Here is a 17,873-nt window from a genome sequence, read left to right as displayed (position 1 = left end):
CACACTTGCTGGGGAATTATGGCGTGAGACATGTTTCCGACCAAACAGCGAAAGGGGCCCGTTGCAATCTTTAATTTTATACGAAAGATTGCGGAGCGGTGCCGATGTTTGCCTTTTGCAAATATAATCTTGCAGAAGATCATGCACGTGCCAAGTTGTTACGGCCTCTTTTTTTTTTTAGCGTTGTCGCATTTTGCTGAAGCCTTCTATGACGTTTTTAACCGGTGTCCTGTTCTGCACGTTGCCATTTTCGCTGTGCGATTTATTTTTCATTGACCGGGAAGATATTCCGCGTTATTTACGTTTCAGTGAAGGCGCACTCTTAGTTGAAATCGTGTGTGAGCATTTGCTAAAGTTACATAAGACTGTCAGCTGCCGGAAGAAAATTGCCCTGCCGCACCCGCCCTCCCCCGGTGCAACATTTTCAATAGGCAGGCTTGTTTTTGCACGCCAGTAGCCTTTGAAAGGATTGCGTGCTCACGACCTCTTGTCCCCGTATACCGTGTTGTTCGCTCGAGGAGCAGTGATTGATCACCACGCTTGCGAACGCTGCGGAGTTACGCGGGCCATTGTCCCGCGTTCAACTATACATTCGGGCTTGTCGGAAGTCGCTGTTCTTTTCTGGCGTGTAATAACGATACTTGATCGAGGCGCGCTGCATTACGACTTGTAAAATGCAGTGGCTGACCCCGCTGTTACTCGCGTCTTTGAAACGATGATGCGTAAAACACGTTGCCCACTGCAGCGTGCCGTTACTACTCACGCGATGTATTGGCACGGAAGAGAGCGCTTTACGCCGTGAACTGCGCCGAGATTATTGGCAGTGCATTCAGCTTTTCAACATTGAGCTACATTGAGCTTTCCCTGAGGACAACCAGGAACTTATGTCCTATTTAAACCGGAGCCAGCTACCACCGCATGCCTCACAGCACAGCTGTATAGCCCTCGTTCATAAAAGTCATTTCATTTAATGAACTGCAAAGCACCCTCTATAAGCGCTGTTAATGTGCAGCTGCCACCGTTGCCGTTGTTGTGCTTTGTGCTTGCCCGGTGCACCGGGCAAAAATGTCAGCGCCAACAACGAATGTTATGTTTATGAGCTATTCTAGTGTATGAATATCTGAATGAGGTAAACGGCAGCTTTGGGCCTATTTCTATGCCTGTCTGGGCTACTTTTGTCAGGTGAGCACTCAGACAGATATGACAGGACAGGCGCTGTGTGGATGAATACATTGCAAAGTGAGCGTATACTGTACATCCGCACATTAAAAAAAAAAATTCGCTGTACCGCGACGAAGCGCACGTGTTGTATCTGGATCGTACAGTAACGTGGATGTTTTGGCGGGTTTGTTCATATCAGGAAGGTCTTCAAGAATAATTGTTTTTTGGGGGGTAAAGGAAATGGCGCAGTATCGTGTCTCGTATATCGTTGGACACCTGAACCGCGCCGTAAGGGAAGGGATAAAGGAGGGAGTGAAAGAAGAAAGGAAGAGAGAGGTGCCGTAGTGGAGGGCTCCGGAATAATTTCGACCACCTGGGGATCTTCAACGTGCACTGACAGCGCACAGCACACGGGCGCCTTAGCGTTTTTCCTCCATAAAAACGCAGCCGCCGCGGTCGGGTTCGAAGCCGGGAACTCCGTATCAGTAGTCGAGCGCCCTAACCACTGAGCCACCGCGGCGGGTAGGTGTTCAAGAACTAGCGCATTTCTGCTGCGTCTATGCGCAGTTTTTTTTCCGGTTCCCGGATCAAGAACCGTTGGTCACACGTTTCCCAAGTATACACCAGCAAGCCATATGCCTTAGCTTCGTTCATCGCATTCAGAGTTCCTCCGTCCCCATGTATGCGTGTCGGCCTCTGCATCCATCGATCCATGTACAGTGCATAGTGCACGAAGGAAAAGCAACGAAATCGTGCAAGGACAAAACAACAGAAGAAAGGAACGTGTGAGCGCGCCCTTCATTTTGGCGCGGCCGTTCCGGAATGGTGCCGCCGACCGGTCACGAGGCTGGGTGTGTCGTAGAACGCGCAGGAGCGCAGCGCGCTTTCGCACGCATGCTCTTCCGATGGACGTGCGCTCTACTGGCGCGTTTCTGTACTTCCACGTTCGTTCGCAATGCCTTTCACTTCGCACACGCTTCGTCCTTAAGAATGGCGCTTTTGTTCTGCGCGAATGGCACGCCGAAATTAGCGCCAAGAAGGCTCCGGGGACACGGAATCGCATTATCGGCCGTGCCTCGGTGGCCCGTAATCGAGTGGCCGAGCCTCTCCGCGGCGGTGTTGATTGATCGGCGGGTCCTCCCTCCTCTTCGCCGCGGGGATGACAACCTCGCGCGCCAGCAGCCCCCGCTGCAGGTCCGCAACCGCCGCTAATGAGAGCGCTCGCCCTTGGCCCAGGGGTGTGGAAGGGGCCGCTCCACATTGTGTCGGCCCACTTGGCATGCCGCTGCCGGGGAGGCGGCACCTAATTGCAACAACGGCTCGTCTCCGAGTGGCGTGAGAAGAGGAGCGGAGAGCGACCCTCGGCAGCCGCCTTCTCCGACGCGCGGTTGGTGGAAGTGGGGTGCCTCTTCGCGGCCCTGTCTTGCGCTGCCTGGAGAGCTAGCTAGCTGCCCCGGGCGTGCTGGTCGCCCTGCGTTTTGGCGCCTTTGTTCCAACGACCGCCCTTCGCCCCCTCAGGGCCTCCTGGTTATTTTGCATTAGCAGTCGGCCTGTGCGTCTCCTTGCGCGCGCTTTGCTAGAATTCTGCGCGGTTGCTTCATCGCCGGGCTTTTGTGTTTGGGACGGAGGGAGTACCTACTTTTTTATTTCTTGACGGCCGGTTTCACCTGCGTGCAGCATACTCATCAGTCGAGAATACCAGTGACGCAGGAATGATTTGGAAGCGAAGTTCTATGCCACCAGTTAGTCTGTTGCTCAAGTTTGTCAGGTGCGGGCGCCATTCCACGCGTTGTTCGGTCATCCCCGCGTCACTTGTTGCCTCAGCTGAATCTTTTCCGCATTGTCCGTCCGTGCCAGCCTCTGGGTTCGCCAGCTTGACGGCGGGTCACTGGCCCCGGCACAGAGTGAAAGCGGAGACAAAAAGCAACTGGTGCAACGCGAGGCGTGTCACGCAGCGTTAGCCAGGCGCCATTTGCCAAATTCGCGACACCCGCCACGGCAGTCCAGGGAGAGGCGGCCCTCGTCTTTGCGCACCGCCCCGCGTACGCCCTTTCCCCTTACGGTCCAGTGCGTGTGCAGTCACACTGTGCGACTGGCGATTCCAGAAGAGGCAGCGGATCTTTCCCTGACGCCAGTGCACTTGCGTTCGGTAGCCGTCTGCTTTCACTGGAAAGCTAGCCGTGGTAGCACAGACGAATGAAGCCAAATGAAAATGCTCCCAAGAGCAGCCAGCAACAACACCATCCTGATGAGTTAATACCGAGTCTTTGTGAACTCCGGGCAAGTGACGCATCAGCTTACGTGGTGGCGCAGTTATGCACAGGAAGAGGCTTACCGAGAGCATTCCTGTCACAGGCACGTAGCCAGATTTTTTTTTTTAGGGGAGGGGGGGGGGGTTGCATGGTTAACGAGAAACTTCTAGGAGGACAGGTGGGGTAGGGGTTGAGCTCGATTTTTTTTTTTGGGGGGGGGGGGGGAGGGTAAGGGCGAAGAGGGGGGTTGGGGGCACCTTGCCACCCCCCACCCCCCCCCCCCCCCCCCCTTGGATACGTTCCTGCTTGGTCTAAATACTTAACTGCCTGCTGCTGTATACTGACATTTCGAAACCAGACAGAAAGGGTGGACGCTTCTATTCGCCATCTACACCCCATGTGGTGTCTGGATATTGGCGGTTGCCTTCGCGTTATGTCATTCGTTGTCAGAGCCGGGACAACGCAACTGAGCTCCGCGGCTAATGCTCTTGATTGGGCTAGTTGTTTTATGGATTCCGACGTGGTAACTAGCGCTGCAGACACAGAAACAAGCGACTGGACACACGCGTGTGTCATGTCGCTTCTCTCTGTGTCCGTGTCTGTAGCACTGGTTACCATGTGGGACTCCGCGGCTAGCTTGCTTTGCATCTCTTCGAGAGGGCCACGTGACGCCGTAGTAGATGATACGCGGCCGCCACAGATTTGCTCATTTGGCCCTAGATACTTTTTACCCTGTTTCCGTTTAGAAACTCGTTCCTTGTTAAAAGTGAACCTAAACTCCCGCGTTAGCTTAGAACAAGGCGGAGCTTCCGAGGCCGGAGAAGTGTGCGTACGTACCTTTGTTGGCGACGCTCCAGGTGACGGTGAGGCTGCTCTCGAGGCTGGTGAGCGCCAGCAGCGCGTGCTCGCTGAATCCCCGCAGGCGGTATCCAAACTGGCGCGTCTGGTTGCCGTGCCAGCAGAGCGCCTCGGGTGTGATGGAGCTCAGCGAGCGGCCGCGGTAGCCCTCGGGGCTGGCGCACGGTGGCAGCCGCACGCGCGGCGCACCGGCCGGACCGGACTGCAGCTCGCGCAGCCACAGCGCACCACAGTCGCACCGCAGAGGGTTGCCTGCGCACGCAGCGGCGGCCACGGTTTAGTAATGGCGGACATCCGGCGCACTTTTTTTTTTATTGCATCTGCAGCCCGCCCTTTGCTCGCTCCATCGAGTGGTCCTAGTTGCAATCACTCTGATTTCTGAGAACTGTCTTGCTTGTCTTTGCAAATTCAGGTTCCGGTTGCTGTAAATAATAATAATAATAATAATTGGTTTTTGGTGGAAAGGAAATGGCGCAGTATCTGTCTCATATATCGTTGGACACCTGAACCGCGCCGTAAGGGAAGGGATAAAGGAGGGAGTGAAAGAAGAAAGGAAGAATTAGGTGCCGTAGTGGAGGACTCCGGAATAATTTCGACCACCTGGGGATCTTTAACGTGCACTGACATCGCACAGCACACGGGCGCCTTAGCGTTTTTCCTCCATAAAAACGCAGCAGCCGCGGTGCTGTAAAATGCTCGAATCGAAATTCGCTGTAATGCACGAATCCCATTAAATGTATTATTCAAATTATACGCTTGCTGCGTCAGCTGCAGTGCCCCAGAGTAGCGAATATTCATCTTCTGGTGAGCACGAATGAGGCAAAGGGACGACAACACGACCACTTGTCCCTCTCCGTGTGTACCCGTGCCTCGCGCTTCTTCGAAGATGAATGCCGTCCAACTCGCCCAGCTTTCCGCCCTGGTGTAGCGAATATTTTTGGTATATAAAAGCGGAGCTGGCGATTTCCGGTATGCGTTAGCAGTAATGGGCAGGATCCCAACAATGTGCGCAGGCGCATGTTGCATAATCACGAAACTGATCTGGCTTCGTGTAGATACAGATCACTTTGCGTTCCCGTTCTAACAGTACAAGAACGTAGCAAATGGAAGAATGGACCTTGTTCTCACTTTAATAGCTGTACGCTTCTTTGACATTGTGCCGTGTAATTGTCTGACACACAGAGCTTCACTAACGCTGTGGTCAGTGATGTCTTGTGTGGGAAACCCTCACTGACATCGTGACCTAGACGCGTAACGTTGCCGTGTCCTCACAAATTCTCAAGTTAAATAAACGTTTCGATGAAACTTCCCTTGATAAAATATATTATATGAGCGAAAACGTTGACCTAAGATTCCTGAGGACTGGCGAAGCGCAGCGAAGAGTGCTGCCTTGACGAGGTGACGACAGAAGGTGGGCTATCGTGTTGTACCATTGGTTAAAAATTTCGCCACGGTTCGCCTTCTTAATCATTTCGTACAAACTCCGGAAGCTGCAGAGTAGCACTTTTTGTATTCATGCACCGTTGTCTGCTCAACCTTCCAAATGACGGCGTTCTATTTGACCCGTTTCGTCCGGCCTGACTGCGCACTGTTTGCGAACGGTGCGCGCGCAGCCTGCTCATTCCAGAACTCTTATATGGGACGGACGTTGCGTGCTCGGCCTGCTGCTCGGCAGTTGCACGTCTGTCCCGTGAAATGTCGAGGGACGCGAGTCTTAATTTTGCAGGGGACGCACCGCATCGTCCCTGGGGAGCGCTCGTAAGCGAGGGTGTTGCTCGTAAATAGGCCGTCCGGGAATTCTCCCGGAGGAACCTTTCGGGGCAGCTGAGGGCAAAAGAGAGCGGCTGAAGAATGCCTGTCGGGAGGAGGCGGGCCAGACAGGCGGGAAAGGCGAAGAAAAGCGATGCTTTGCCGTCTCGGCGTGGGTGCGTTCGGGGCGTGCTTGGCCGCGTGTTTGCTTGTTGGCTGCTGCGACGAAAGAAAAGGCACGCACCGGGCGACGGTCCTTTGTAATGTACCGTGTAGTTTGTCGCGCAAACCGGTTGCGGGGCCGAATGGAAAGAAAACAAAAGGCCTTTGGAAGCGGCTCGGGGAAAGCAGGTTAAAGTAGTTGCGTAATGCGGCGCTGCTTGCCGGCCGCGTCCGCCCTCGGAGGGCGGCCCCTCGTGTTTTTTTGCCGCTAGTGCGCCGGGTCTAGAACAAACGTACGCTGCCTTCCGTGACTGGCTTCTCGCTTCCGAGGACGCGCACCGACACCTTTCGCATTAAACGAGCCGTCCCGGACAGGTGCGGGCTCGCTGTTCCGTGCGCCGCGATCGGACACGGCCCGCAGACGTGCGTTTAGTGACACGCAAAGGGTTGACGGCTCTTCGCCGAGCGTGGCGGCACCCCGCCGGCGAAGGTCGAGGCGACAAGTGCTCCTTCGGCGGTGTTAACGCCTCTCTTTCTTCGCTGGACGGTTTTGGAGATTACCGAGCTCATTGTGCGGGATTGGTAGTCGCTGCGACACTTTCAGGCGAAAGGGGACATCCGCACTTGTTTGTTTACGAGGTGCCTCACGTGGTTAGCATCACGCCTCTTTAATGAAAGATAATACGTCTGCGCATTTCCGGATAACGAGCTTAATGGTTGGCTGCTTCTATCCGCTGTGCACAAGTGCGTCGTCTGTTCACGATTCGATGATATGAACAGTTCAGCTACGTGGCATCTGTAGAGCTGTCAGTGTAAGTTTCGCAACAAGGAAGACGGCAAGGAGCAAAGGACACTGGTACAGATTATGGTAGATACTTCTTAGTTTTTCATTTTTTTTTTTGCCTTACGAAAATGTGCGGGGTTGGCAGAGTTGGGAGCGTGCGCTTATGATTTGTACACGACGTTCATGGCGGCGCCTTTTGCTCTAACGGCCTTCTCCGCACTTGGGAATATCGGAAAACAGTTGTTCGAACGAAACTGACACTAATTACGCGCACGGGTGCTATCAGAATTGTACACATATAGGCGATATACAGGTAACGTCAGACGATTTTCGCATGCTAGTGCCTTCGTTTCGGTTCCGAATAGTGTCTTTAATGGCTTCTATGCCTACACAAGAGCAGTCATTTTCGCTTTTGTACACCAGCGCCGCATCACTGACTCGGGCGTCCTCTTTCGTAAGCTCTGTGCACTGCGGAGACAAGGCCACCGAACTACCCTCGGACGTGCAAGTAGGCCCATCTCTCTCCAGTACTCCAGCGTATTCGCCGACTTTTTCGTGGGGCCTGATGCAGTGGTTGATGGTTCTGCGGCACTGCTGTCGGCGGCGGCGCCGTTTCGAATTCGGGCTGTGTGGGGTTCGGCGGTACGCGTACAACTACGGGCTCTCGAGGAAAAAAAGTGTATGTGTGGTAGTAGGGGGGGGGGGGGGGGGGGTCATGGCGGCGGCGGCGCTTTTGGGCTCCCTGACGGGGGCGACCCGCATCCAGCTCGGCGGCCGCTCGCCCGTGTCCGGATGTGTGTCGACGTAATAGCTCTGGTTCGCGTTCTGCCGCCACCGTCGCGCGTTCTTTGTGTTCGTGACACGTTTTGGCCGCGGCAGGCTGTCCTTTCTGGCCGCGGCGTGTTCGTCTCGCCTCCTCGAAGCGTCCGCGCTGCCCCTGGCCTGCTTCTGGGCGCCGCTCCTTGGCGCTTGTCTGGGCGCGCCTTCCCCCTTCTCGGAGGACTGGCAGGGCACGGCCGCCGATGCGTGTTGCGTGCGGCGATTGGCGGCGCGGTTGTTAGGGGCAGCTCGCGCACTTTCGTTATTTTGCCACCGTTGCGGAGAAAATGAGCATATCGAGCGTTTGATGCGGGCGCTGGCAATTTTCGCCAGTACTACCTACATTTGCGACCGCCGGCGCTGCTGCGGCGGGCGGATCGGTGTGTGCGCTTGGTTGTTGCGACTGTTGCTCGCGGAGCAGCTCGTCGCGGGTCGCTCTTGCTTTTTCGACCTCACGGCGGAGGGAACAAAGCGCCGGATGCATCCTTTGAGCACGAAGCCCTGCCCGCTGTGTCCGTGCGTGTACGCTGTATACGCGGCGCTCGTTCTATGTAGCTGTGCCGTCTGTTGCACAACCCTGCGTGACCGTGATTCCTGCACAACGCATCGCTTATGCTTGTTTATTCGTAATAGAGAGTTTTAGTTTCACGTACGTAGAGGGTTCACGTACGCAAATGTGAGAAGTCTACGTAGCGTGCACGCAGGTGGTTTGAAAAACCCTTATAGTTACACGTACGCGAAACACACCGCGCGTTACGCCTAGCGCCATCTACTAAGAAACAGACACTGGTTGTAGCCAAAATCATCCAAGACAAGTCATTAAGCGAAGCCATTCATAGCGAGACCGTTGCTATGACGACGACCAACGCTATTTCGTCAGGCTTAGCAGCTGAAAAGTCGCCTTTCTGTCCGAAAAACAAAGGCTATTTGTCGCTTGAAACCTTATGCGAGGGTAAGAATGGGCAAATCGAAGGCGAATACAGCTGTTTAGAACACCATATCGCCTCGAGGGATTAGCGACGAAGCTGTTATCGCCGTGAAGCGGCGGGCAGGGTGCCGCCATGTTTGTCAATGCTACATACGCAAGCAACGCAAAGACCGCAACGTAAAAATCCGAATCTCACGTACGTACGTGAGACTCGCTCATACCCTTTGCGTTCTGCGCATGCGCACTGGTCACCCGTAAGAGCTCTACGTACGTGAAGCCTCTACGTACGTGAAACTAAAACTCTCTAATGGGATGAGGGAACGTCGCATTCGAGTCACGGTACGTAAGATAGGCCTTTGTCCGAATTCTTTCTATATGGCGCTAGCTTGTTGTTGAATGAAACGAAACCGCCCAGATTTCGCAGTCAGACTAGGTGAAGGTTGTCCCCAGCTTTGGAGATGAAATTTGAAGCGCCCCGTCGTTTGCTGCTCTCCGCTGTGGAAGCTGTCGCTATCTCGGCGGCGAATTAGAGCGCTGGCGGCGGCAAGAGAGCCTCGCGCGGCGTGGCGGCGCCCCGCAGGCTGCATACCCGCGCAGACGTTGCGGCCTTTCTGCCCCCTCCGAAGCGCCCCGTCACGTTCAGCCCTCGGAGGTAGTCAGACGCGGTGCATTGTTGCTTGTTTTTCTTTCTTTTTTCTTCGTTCTTCGCTGGGCTGTTGGCCAACCTAGCGGCGTCGATGTGTGCGCGCGCGATTCGATTGGGCTGCAGTTCGTTAGCGCATGCAGATACCCCGCGCGATGCTGCGGGGTTGCGAAGGAGCGTCTCATCGCGCCCGGGGCAAGGGTCCTGTCAGGAGTTCCGGGCTCTTGGCGGCGGCACAAAGGCGGGCCAGCTGTCCGCGCGGGTGAAGGCTGATCGCGGCCTCTCCGCGCGCTTTGTGCGCGACCGCCGAGGGCGGCTCATTTCCCGACGGGAGGAGGGCCCCTGCAGGGCGTCTTCCTAACGGCCGACCTCTGCTGTCTCCGCCGAGGCTGATGGAACGCGCGGCGAGCCCACTGCCGCCTAATGGCTTTTCCGCCCGCGTGCCGCGAGCTTTAAAGGCGAAACGCAACCATGTCAAGGTTTTTAATACGCGCCTGGAAATAATAGCGCTCTCGCGAGGGCCTTTACTCCGCGTTTATGCTCGCTCACGATTCGGATCGAACGCCCGGCGGCGAAATTTCTTGGGCAAACTTCTCGGAACGCGCGCGCCTTGCTGCTTTTTGCCTTCGCTTCGTCCGCGCGCGCCCCGTGTGCGTTGCTATGTCCTTTGTGCGCGGATGGGCCGCGGGAAGATGTACTGTTCAGCCATTTTTTTTTTCTGTTTGCAGTACAGTACGACCGAGCGAAAGAAAAAAAAATGCTTTGGATTGCTGTTGGTTAACGGCACTGCTTACTTCACGTGAAAGGTGTCCTATCGGAATAGACATGTCTGCAGCCTTTTAGCTCGAATGCGTCACCTGATTTCGCCGTGCACTCCCTCAATTACGTCCATTCATATTATAGCCTGAGTCGCTTTGAGACGTTGAACCCCCATAAGCCAGATTCGTTGACCTGTCATGCGAAATAAAACGTAATTGATTGTTACCGGAGAGGTCCACGAGCTCTCTGCCGGCGGAATGCTGTAGAAGGGCACCGTCTCGAGCTGGTTGCCGCGCACCCTGAAGTCGGCGAGGTTTGGCATGAGCGCGGCACCAAAGTCCGGCAGCGTGGTGAGCGCGTTGTCCGCTGAGGTCGAGCTCTCGGAGCCGCGGGAAGGGCCGCCGGTGCAGCTGCTCGGGCACGGTGGCCAGCCGGTTGGCGCCAGCAGCAGCCTCTCCAGGCTGCCGGCCAGCGGCGCCACGTCGAAGTCCTGCGCCGTCAGGTTCTCGGCCAGCTTCATGGACAGCTCGGCGTGGTCCCCCTCTGGCGCCTGGACCCCGGTCACGAACTGCGGGTCGACGCCCAGCAAGTTCCCCGACAGGTCGAGCACGCGGAGCGCGCTGGTGCGCGAGAACACGGGTCCCGGCCGCAGCACGGCGATCGAGTTCCGGGAGAGGTTGAGCACCTCGAGGCTTCGCAGCGTGCCCAGCGCGTAGGGCACCGAGAAGAGCGAGTTCTCGGACAGGTCGAGCGCGGTGAGCCGCTGCTCCAGCCCGGAGAAGGCGTCCGGGAACACGTGCTCCGTGTGGCAGCGCACCAGGCGCAGCGCGCTCAGCGACCGGTTGAACTGCCCGAGGAAGAATGGCAGCTGCGGCAGCTGGCTGTCCCAGATGGCCACGCTGCGCGGCTCCAGCGTCTGGTTGAGGATGGTGCCGAAGATGCGCACCGAGGTGAGCACCTTGTCCAGGTGGTGTTGGAGCAGAGCAGCGCCTGCTGGCCCTGGTCGTAGCTGCAGCCGAGCGCCGGCAGCCCCGCCACCTGCGCCCCGCCCGCCGGGAGCCCGCCAGCAGCAGCAGCAGCAGCATGGCCAGCCCCGCTGTGGAGTCGCTACCGCGCGGCCACCGAGTCTCCATGCCGCCGACTTCAGCCCACTGCCGCCGGAACTCTGGGCCCGCCTCAGGGCCACCATTTTAGCCCCGACTCTGCGAACAAGGGCAGGCATATATCAGCCGCGCGTGCGCCGTGAAGCCCTTTGTGGCGCGATTACGTGCTCGCGATATTGTGAGACTGCTTTGTTGCCATTGCTAACGCAGTGATAGCGGTCGTTTCTTTTTTTTTCCTAACCAGCGCGCTCATTCCACTGCTGTCGTTGCCGGCGTGACTGTAGTACACCTGTGTATGTTGATTACGTGAGCCTCCTTTCGCAAAAAAAAAAAGAGTGCGGGCGTAGTTTTTGGCGCTCGTGTTCTTCGGCACGGCGTCGTATTCTCGCTGCGCGCATCTCTGCCGGCTGACTCATTATGCGGGCCGCGTTCCCACAGCTGGGCTGCGAGCGGGTATACGGCGGCGCGCCTGACCAGGATGGAGAGGCGCCCGAGGTAGCTTCCTGTTCCCTCCTCATCGGGACCGCGAGCGAACGGCCGGTCCTCTGGGCACACGGCGGGCCTCTCGGCCAACATGTGTAGCTGCATACGCGATGCCAGATATATACGGCTCTGAATGAGTCGTGAGCTGAAAGTGAGCGCCATGCGTCGGCGTCTGCACGTTTATACAATGGGAGCGAATGCGCCTTGCAACCGAAGGGCGTTGCGGCGTCTTATCTATCAAGGACGTGCTCCTCGTGGTCTGCATCTTGTACTGCGTTCATCTTTTCTATAGATAGCCTAACCCCTGCGTACACGCCAAGTTTTTAGATATTTCTGCTGCGTAGTACAAAGCGAGGCAGTATACACCTCTCGGCCGACGTCATTTCGCTGTCGTGGGCACGGAGCTGAAGAGAGGGCCCAGGAGTGTACTCTCCAGGATTATAGTCTCCAGCAGAATCATAGCAGAAACGGTGCTGGAAAAACAGTGCGGTAGAAAAAGGAAAACTAAAAGCCTACTTATCACTCTTTCGGAATGTTTGCTTGTCGAGTTTCCCGGCCTTTAGGAATTCGTACAGCTTCTGCCTCCTCTGTTCATTTTTTTTTTTTCATGGCAAAATGTGCACATATTTCCGTGCCCTATTGCGCGAAATTTTTCCGCATCACGCGAAGGAAATTTCTCACGTGCCAACTTTCCGAAGCCGACAAACTTGGGCGTTTCGCATTAATGCAAAATTGAAATTTAAACTGATTTTAAAGCAGTCAGATTTTCGACGAGGGGCTTAGTTGGCGGTGAACTCTCACGGCCCTTTTGTAGAATTTAGCAAAAAAGAAAAGACGAAAAAACGGGAGCATCGCTATATGCTGCTTCTCGCCTCTCAGTCCGGCGCTGTCTTATGGAAGCCATGCTTTCAAGGTTACTTGGTGTAGTTCCGATGTATTCGCAGATGACCTAAAATCAAGTTTTTTGTGCGCATGATCTGTGCCTGTAGAAAGATGGTTTCACTTTCAGAATACGGTAAGCTAGGCTAACCCTACGAGCAAACCGGTACATCAGTGTTATAATGCCATAAAATCAATCAATCAATCAATGCGAGCTTTAAAAATACAAATGTGCTTTCTTCTATTTGTCCCTGGTCGTTTTGCGCGGTTGCAATATGCACTTCATTGCTGACCACCAACTATATAGCCCGCCTTTGCCTGTTACACGTGTTAGTTTAGAGAGACTATACTTTAGATGTGTTTTTTTTTTTATTTTGGCTTCTCTGCAGGCTCTATGCTGGCATGCGGCTGCACTGTGCGCGCTATCCGCTCGCTTGGCTTGCTTCTGTGCTTGCATACTGCTGTCCGGCGTCATGCTACGCTAGCCACGTTTTTTTTTTTGCGTGCCGTATCGAGCCTCGTCCGTTCTTGCTGGCGAGCGTCGCGTGCACCAAAAGTATATCAGCGGCCGGTTCTTCGTCTGCACAAAGGAATAACCCGGGCAGCCGCCGTCGAGCAGCGACCTGTGACCCTAGCGGACCCTTTTTCAGGCCTCGAAATGGATCGCCGCCATTGTCGTCTCCCGTTGCGGCGTCCGAGGAAAAGAACGCCACGAGTCCATAAACAAAGAAGCACGTTGGGGCGTTCCCTATCGCGCGCCCGCCATGGAGAATGCACAGCGTGTATCGCCCGAACCGCGGTGCACTCTATGACCCGAAAGGAAGAGGAAAGTGCCAGCGAGAGCGGCATCTGTTCACCGTCCGTTGAATTTGGGGCGCTGAAGATTTCTTCACTGTACGCGTCGCAGTGATCCGGTTTGCTGCGAACTTGGCTTCGTTCAGTTAGCGGAAGAAGAGTTCGACGCTTTCTGCTCACTTCGCCGCTCGTTGTGGCGTTGTTTATTTGAGTGGCGATCATGAATTGTCACAGTTCGAACAAAGGAGCAAAACTATAGCGGCTTTCAAGCTTTGCACTTTGCTCGATCTCGTTGCTTGACGCCGCTTAGCCTTATGCGCTGACGCACTTGCAGCGTATATTTGTGCATCATTTGCAACCAAGTGCGGCATCCGTTGATGTCTGGCGCATGAAAAAAAAACGACAAAAAAAAACGAGGGGCAGTGGCGGAAGTGAAGTCGCGTGAATGCCTCGCGGCCGTTTCTGAAACCGACAGCCTCCTGGAGGTGCGCTTCGGCGAAGTACTTTAACTGCGGTGAAGCCGACTTCGGGTTGGAGGCGTGCTCTGCGCAGAAATGAATAAAGCTTGGCTTACAAGGGAACTAAACCAGAAAGTGTAAGAAGAGCAGAAGCGCGATGCGACAGGCGCTCATCGGAGTGCATTGATGATATCTTCGAAAATGTGGCAGCGCTTCTACCCTCCGTTCTGTCTGGTTCCGCTTATAGTTTCCACCGAAGGCCATGCGTACGATGCAACGCACGAATATGCCAGGGAGAGTGCATTCACGTTCTTTGACATTTGCAGCGTGGCATATATGTGTGCAGTCGTACAACTCGGTACTTTTGCTTCTTTCGCTTGCACCTTCAAGGAACAAGGGTTCGAATGTTGCCCTTTTTTGTGACGCTAAAAATTTAGGGAGCCGTCCGGCGTTGCAGCATCCTTTCACGCCCTTTACCGCCTGCTGGGCGTCCATGACCGAGAAACGTCTCGATCGGCGCCTGTCGCGTTGGTCAAACCTTCACGTCAGCGTTGGCCCGTGGCGCTTCTGTGTCGATGATGTCAACAGCGAGACACCGGAGGAGCACTGGTGAAACACCTCGGTATTGCTCCGCGTTTTCGTTGTGGCCGCCTTTGTCTGCGCTTGGGTTTGAACACTGTGCGGCATTATTTTGCGGTGGCGACCGGTAGGGCTTTGAAGCCACTTTGTTATTTTTTTTATTTTTCGGAGTGCGCTCCGTATCGCTGCAGGCCGCCTGCGCGTTTTTTCTTCTTCTTTCCTCTGTTCGCATCTTGTGGGGACTGCGCTGACAAGCATTTCTCACGCGCTTCCGTATTGTGTGCTCCCTTTGCTGTCCGCCTAACGTGAGCAATATATGAAGTTTGCTGTTGCTTTTTGAGAGCATAGTAGCGCGAATTTCCGTATACAGATATGTGTCTTGAAAAGTTGGCTATCTCCAGTATGCCGAAACGAACTAGGCCAGGAACGAGCCTCGTTTGTTTATTCGTACCGTATGCGTGAGGTGCCGTCGGCACGATGGGAGGATGACCGTCAGATCTTCGCGCCTAGGCCGACGCGGTGGCTCAGTGATTATGGCGCTCGGCTGCTGACCCGAAAGACGCGTGTTCCATCCCGGCCGCGGCGGTCAAATTTCGATGGAGGCGAAATTCTAGAGGCCCATGTTCACTGTGCGATGTCAGTGCACGATAAAGTACCCCAGGTGGTCGAAATTTCCGGAGCCCTTCACTACGGCGGCCCTCATAGCCCGAGTCGCTTTGGGACGTTAAAGCCCCATAAAAAAAAATCTTTGCGCCTAGAAAACTTTCACTGCTTGCCGCGTGCTCCTCGTCAAAACAAGTCAATTAAGAGCCGCGAATGTTTCCTTCGGCGTTTTTTTCTTTATATGTTTGCTTTTATATTCTATCTTGCATAGACTGCTAGGGCCGAGCTCAATTCTTGGGCGTTTTTATGAACAGCGGAGCGCTTACTGTATGTGAGACCAAATGCACGCGTCCCCTTTCCGCAGCCCCGTATAGCACGTTCTGGCGTGAGCCCGCCGATCGCGCGCTCCTCCGCTCCAGGGGTCGCCCTCGTGCGCGACCAGTCGGCGCTGCTCGTTGAAGAGGGATTGGAATTCGGAAGGCGTATAAACCTGGACGTCTGTGGCTTTCCGCTTCCGCTGCCGGCTCCGCGGAAGACTCCCCGCGGGCCCCCACGCTTCCTGGAGCGAGCCGGCGATCAGAATGATCCCTGGGGAGAGCTGCTTTGGCGCTCCGCGAGAGCCGCCTGCGCTCGCGTCCCGCGCCGTATTTTTAGGCGCCGCTGGCCGGCGAGTGGCCTTTCGCTGTGACCCCCTTTGTGGCCCGGCGCGCTTTCTCGGGCCCATTGTCGGCGCCGAGTCCGGCCTCTGATGACGCCCCGCGCACAGTGGCAGTCTCGCTTTCGCCAACAGTCGTCGGCGTTGCGAGCGCACCTGCGATTCTGCGGTCGCCCAACATAGAACGGCGCGCGATTCCTGAAGCGAGGAAATGGCGGCGCCTTCTGGGCACGCGTGCAGGACGCCTCGGCTTCTTGCTGACTGCTTCTGCTCAACACCTGCGGGGGTTTTTTTCGGCCGCATTCAGCTCCCCGTCGTCGCTGGGAACAGCTGTTACTGGGACAGGAGCGGCCACTGTTCTCGTTCTTCTTTGAACTGAAGGGGGTTAGCGCGAGGCGTTAACTTTGCTTCGGTGCCGCGGCGGCGTTAGACGACGTTAATGTCCGGCTTGATAACGAATGCTTCGCTGTTAGGTAACCGTTATTTCCGAGCTGTCCGACAAGTTTTCTCGGAGCCCATTGAGCAGGCTACTCTTCGTTTGATTCGAGAGCCGCGCGTAGTCCGAAAGTGCGGGACCAGCGGCACCTCTCGAGGAGTCCTTCCGTGCGTTTTGCGGCGCGGAAATGAGCGTCCCGGTTGGAACCGCGACGGCTGGGACGCGGAAGCGCGCGCATCCCGGGTGCGGCCCGAGAGGCCCTGATTGCTGGGCATTCCGCGCGGGGGTGGGTGTAATGAACGGGTTCCGGGCGGCGGAGGCCGTCCGTGTGGCTCCGTGCCCAGTGCGCCTCCTTCCCCTTGAGTCACGGCGGCGGCAGACGCGTGACTCAAATCAGCCGCCGTGCTCTGACTTTCCCTCCCGAACGCGTGTTCGATTGCGCCGTAGTTGATCGTCCACTCTTCGGCCGGCGCTCTGAGGTAATGGCGGCCCTTGGGCCGTATCCCATTGCCCCGAAGGGTAGCAGCCTCAATGGGATTCCGCTCGTCGCTGCATGCGGGCCTCTTTTTCCGTGGCGGAGAAAGTGGGGGAGCGCCGCGTATCTACCGACTCTCGCTTCCCGCCCGCAGTTCGCGCCCAGCAGGACGAGGGTCGGGTGGGGGGCAAACGCTCTCCCTGTTGTCGCCTGCGTGTTGGATTGCGGCGCTGTGGAAGCGCCTTTAAGGTGCGTGTGCAGTGGCTTGTTTGTGAAGCGATTATCGCTAAATATCGAGCGACAAAGGTTCTCGGGTGAACGGAGCGGTTCGTTGCGACAGCCATAGCCAAGGACTACTTAGTCGCCGCGAAGGCCGAGCTGCGGGCGTGGGACGGCGCTATCTCTGCGCGCACTTGTCCGCCTTCTGTCGCGCCGTGTTTAATCCGCCGCCGCGACACTTGCGGCGGGAACGAGGGCAGAATACAGAGACTGCGCGCCGTGTTCCTTTTCCTTCTTCTTTTTTCATTCATCCCGCGCGTGTTTGTGAAGCTAATCTGACGAGGAAAACGACAATATCGCCCGAGTGACGCCGCACCCCTTGAACCAGAGAGATTTGCCGAGAAATCAGTGAATGCTCATCGGGCATTGATTGCCGTGCGGACAAGCGACGCTTCGCGATGAGCGTTTGTCTTTATTTTGGGTGAAAACAGTACGTGCCGTGACTGCTGGACTGTGCGGAGCCCTGTGTGTGGTGCAGCCGCCTGCAGCGCCCCCGCAAATTCTGAACTCGGCCCATGTACTGTAGAGGGTGTCGGACAGAGAATGCCAATTCTCTATTAGAACAACAGAATGGAAGCCTATTAGAAGAATGGAAGCCAATGGATTCTCTATTAGAACAGCCAATGGAAGGGAAGCGTAGCCTGGCGCGGCTGGAGGTCGGGTGGCGAGATAATTTGCGGATTAGCTTCCATAGCGTGAATGCGGCTGGCGCGGGTCTGGGCTGAATGGAGGTCAGTTCTGAGAGGCGTTCTTCCAGCAGTAGCTTATTTAGCATGATGACGACGACAAAGCCGATGTAGGGGCCGGCGGGAGCGACCAGTCGTCTCTGTGCTGCATCTTTACCAGCGGTCCCAGAGCAGAAAAAAAGATGGTTTTGGAGGAAAGGAAATGGTGCAGTATCTCTCACATCACGGCGGACACCTGAACCGCGCCGTAAGGGAAGGGATAAAGGAGGGACTGAGAGAAGAAAGGAAGAAAGGTGCCATATAGTGGAGGACTCCGGAATAATATCG

General features: G+C 55.8%; 2 protein-coding genes across 2 annotated transcripts in view; one reads left to right on the top strand and one right to left on the bottom strand.

The window, feature by feature from the left end:
• LOC144116094 (uncharacterized) overlaps window positions 1–11,794 on the bottom strand; it is a gene marked incomplete in the record, with an annotated part of 13,540 nt that extends 1,746 nt beyond the window's left edge. Inside the window, 7 exon segments of the mRNA XM_077650771.1 lie at window positions 4,251–4,523; window positions 7,749–7,968; window positions 10,342–10,479; window positions 10,481–10,554; window positions 10,557–11,081; window positions 11,084–11,222; window positions 11,693–11,794. Coding sequence (XP_077506897.1) covers window positions 4,251–4,523; window positions 7,749–7,968; window positions 10,342–10,479; window positions 10,481–10,554; window positions 10,557–11,081; window positions 11,084–11,222; window positions 11,693–11,794 — 1,471 coding nt within the window.
• The window catches only part of Rab3GAP1 (RAB3 GTPase activating protein subunit 1), a 190,796-nt gene that overhangs the window by 109,953 nt on the left and 62,970 nt on the right, over window positions 1–17,873 (top strand). The window lies entirely within an intron of this gene.

Source organism: Amblyomma americanum, chromosome 1 (assembly GCF_052857255.1).
Source record: "Amblyomma americanum isolate KBUSLIRL-KWMA chromosome 1, ASM5285725v1, whole genome shotgun sequence".
Taxonomy (NCBI): domain Eukaryota; kingdom Metazoa; phylum Arthropoda; class Arachnida; order Ixodida; family Ixodidae; genus Amblyomma; species Amblyomma americanum.
Note: the sequence above shows the minus strand (reverse complement) of the source record. Positions and strands in the feature narration are given on the sequence as shown.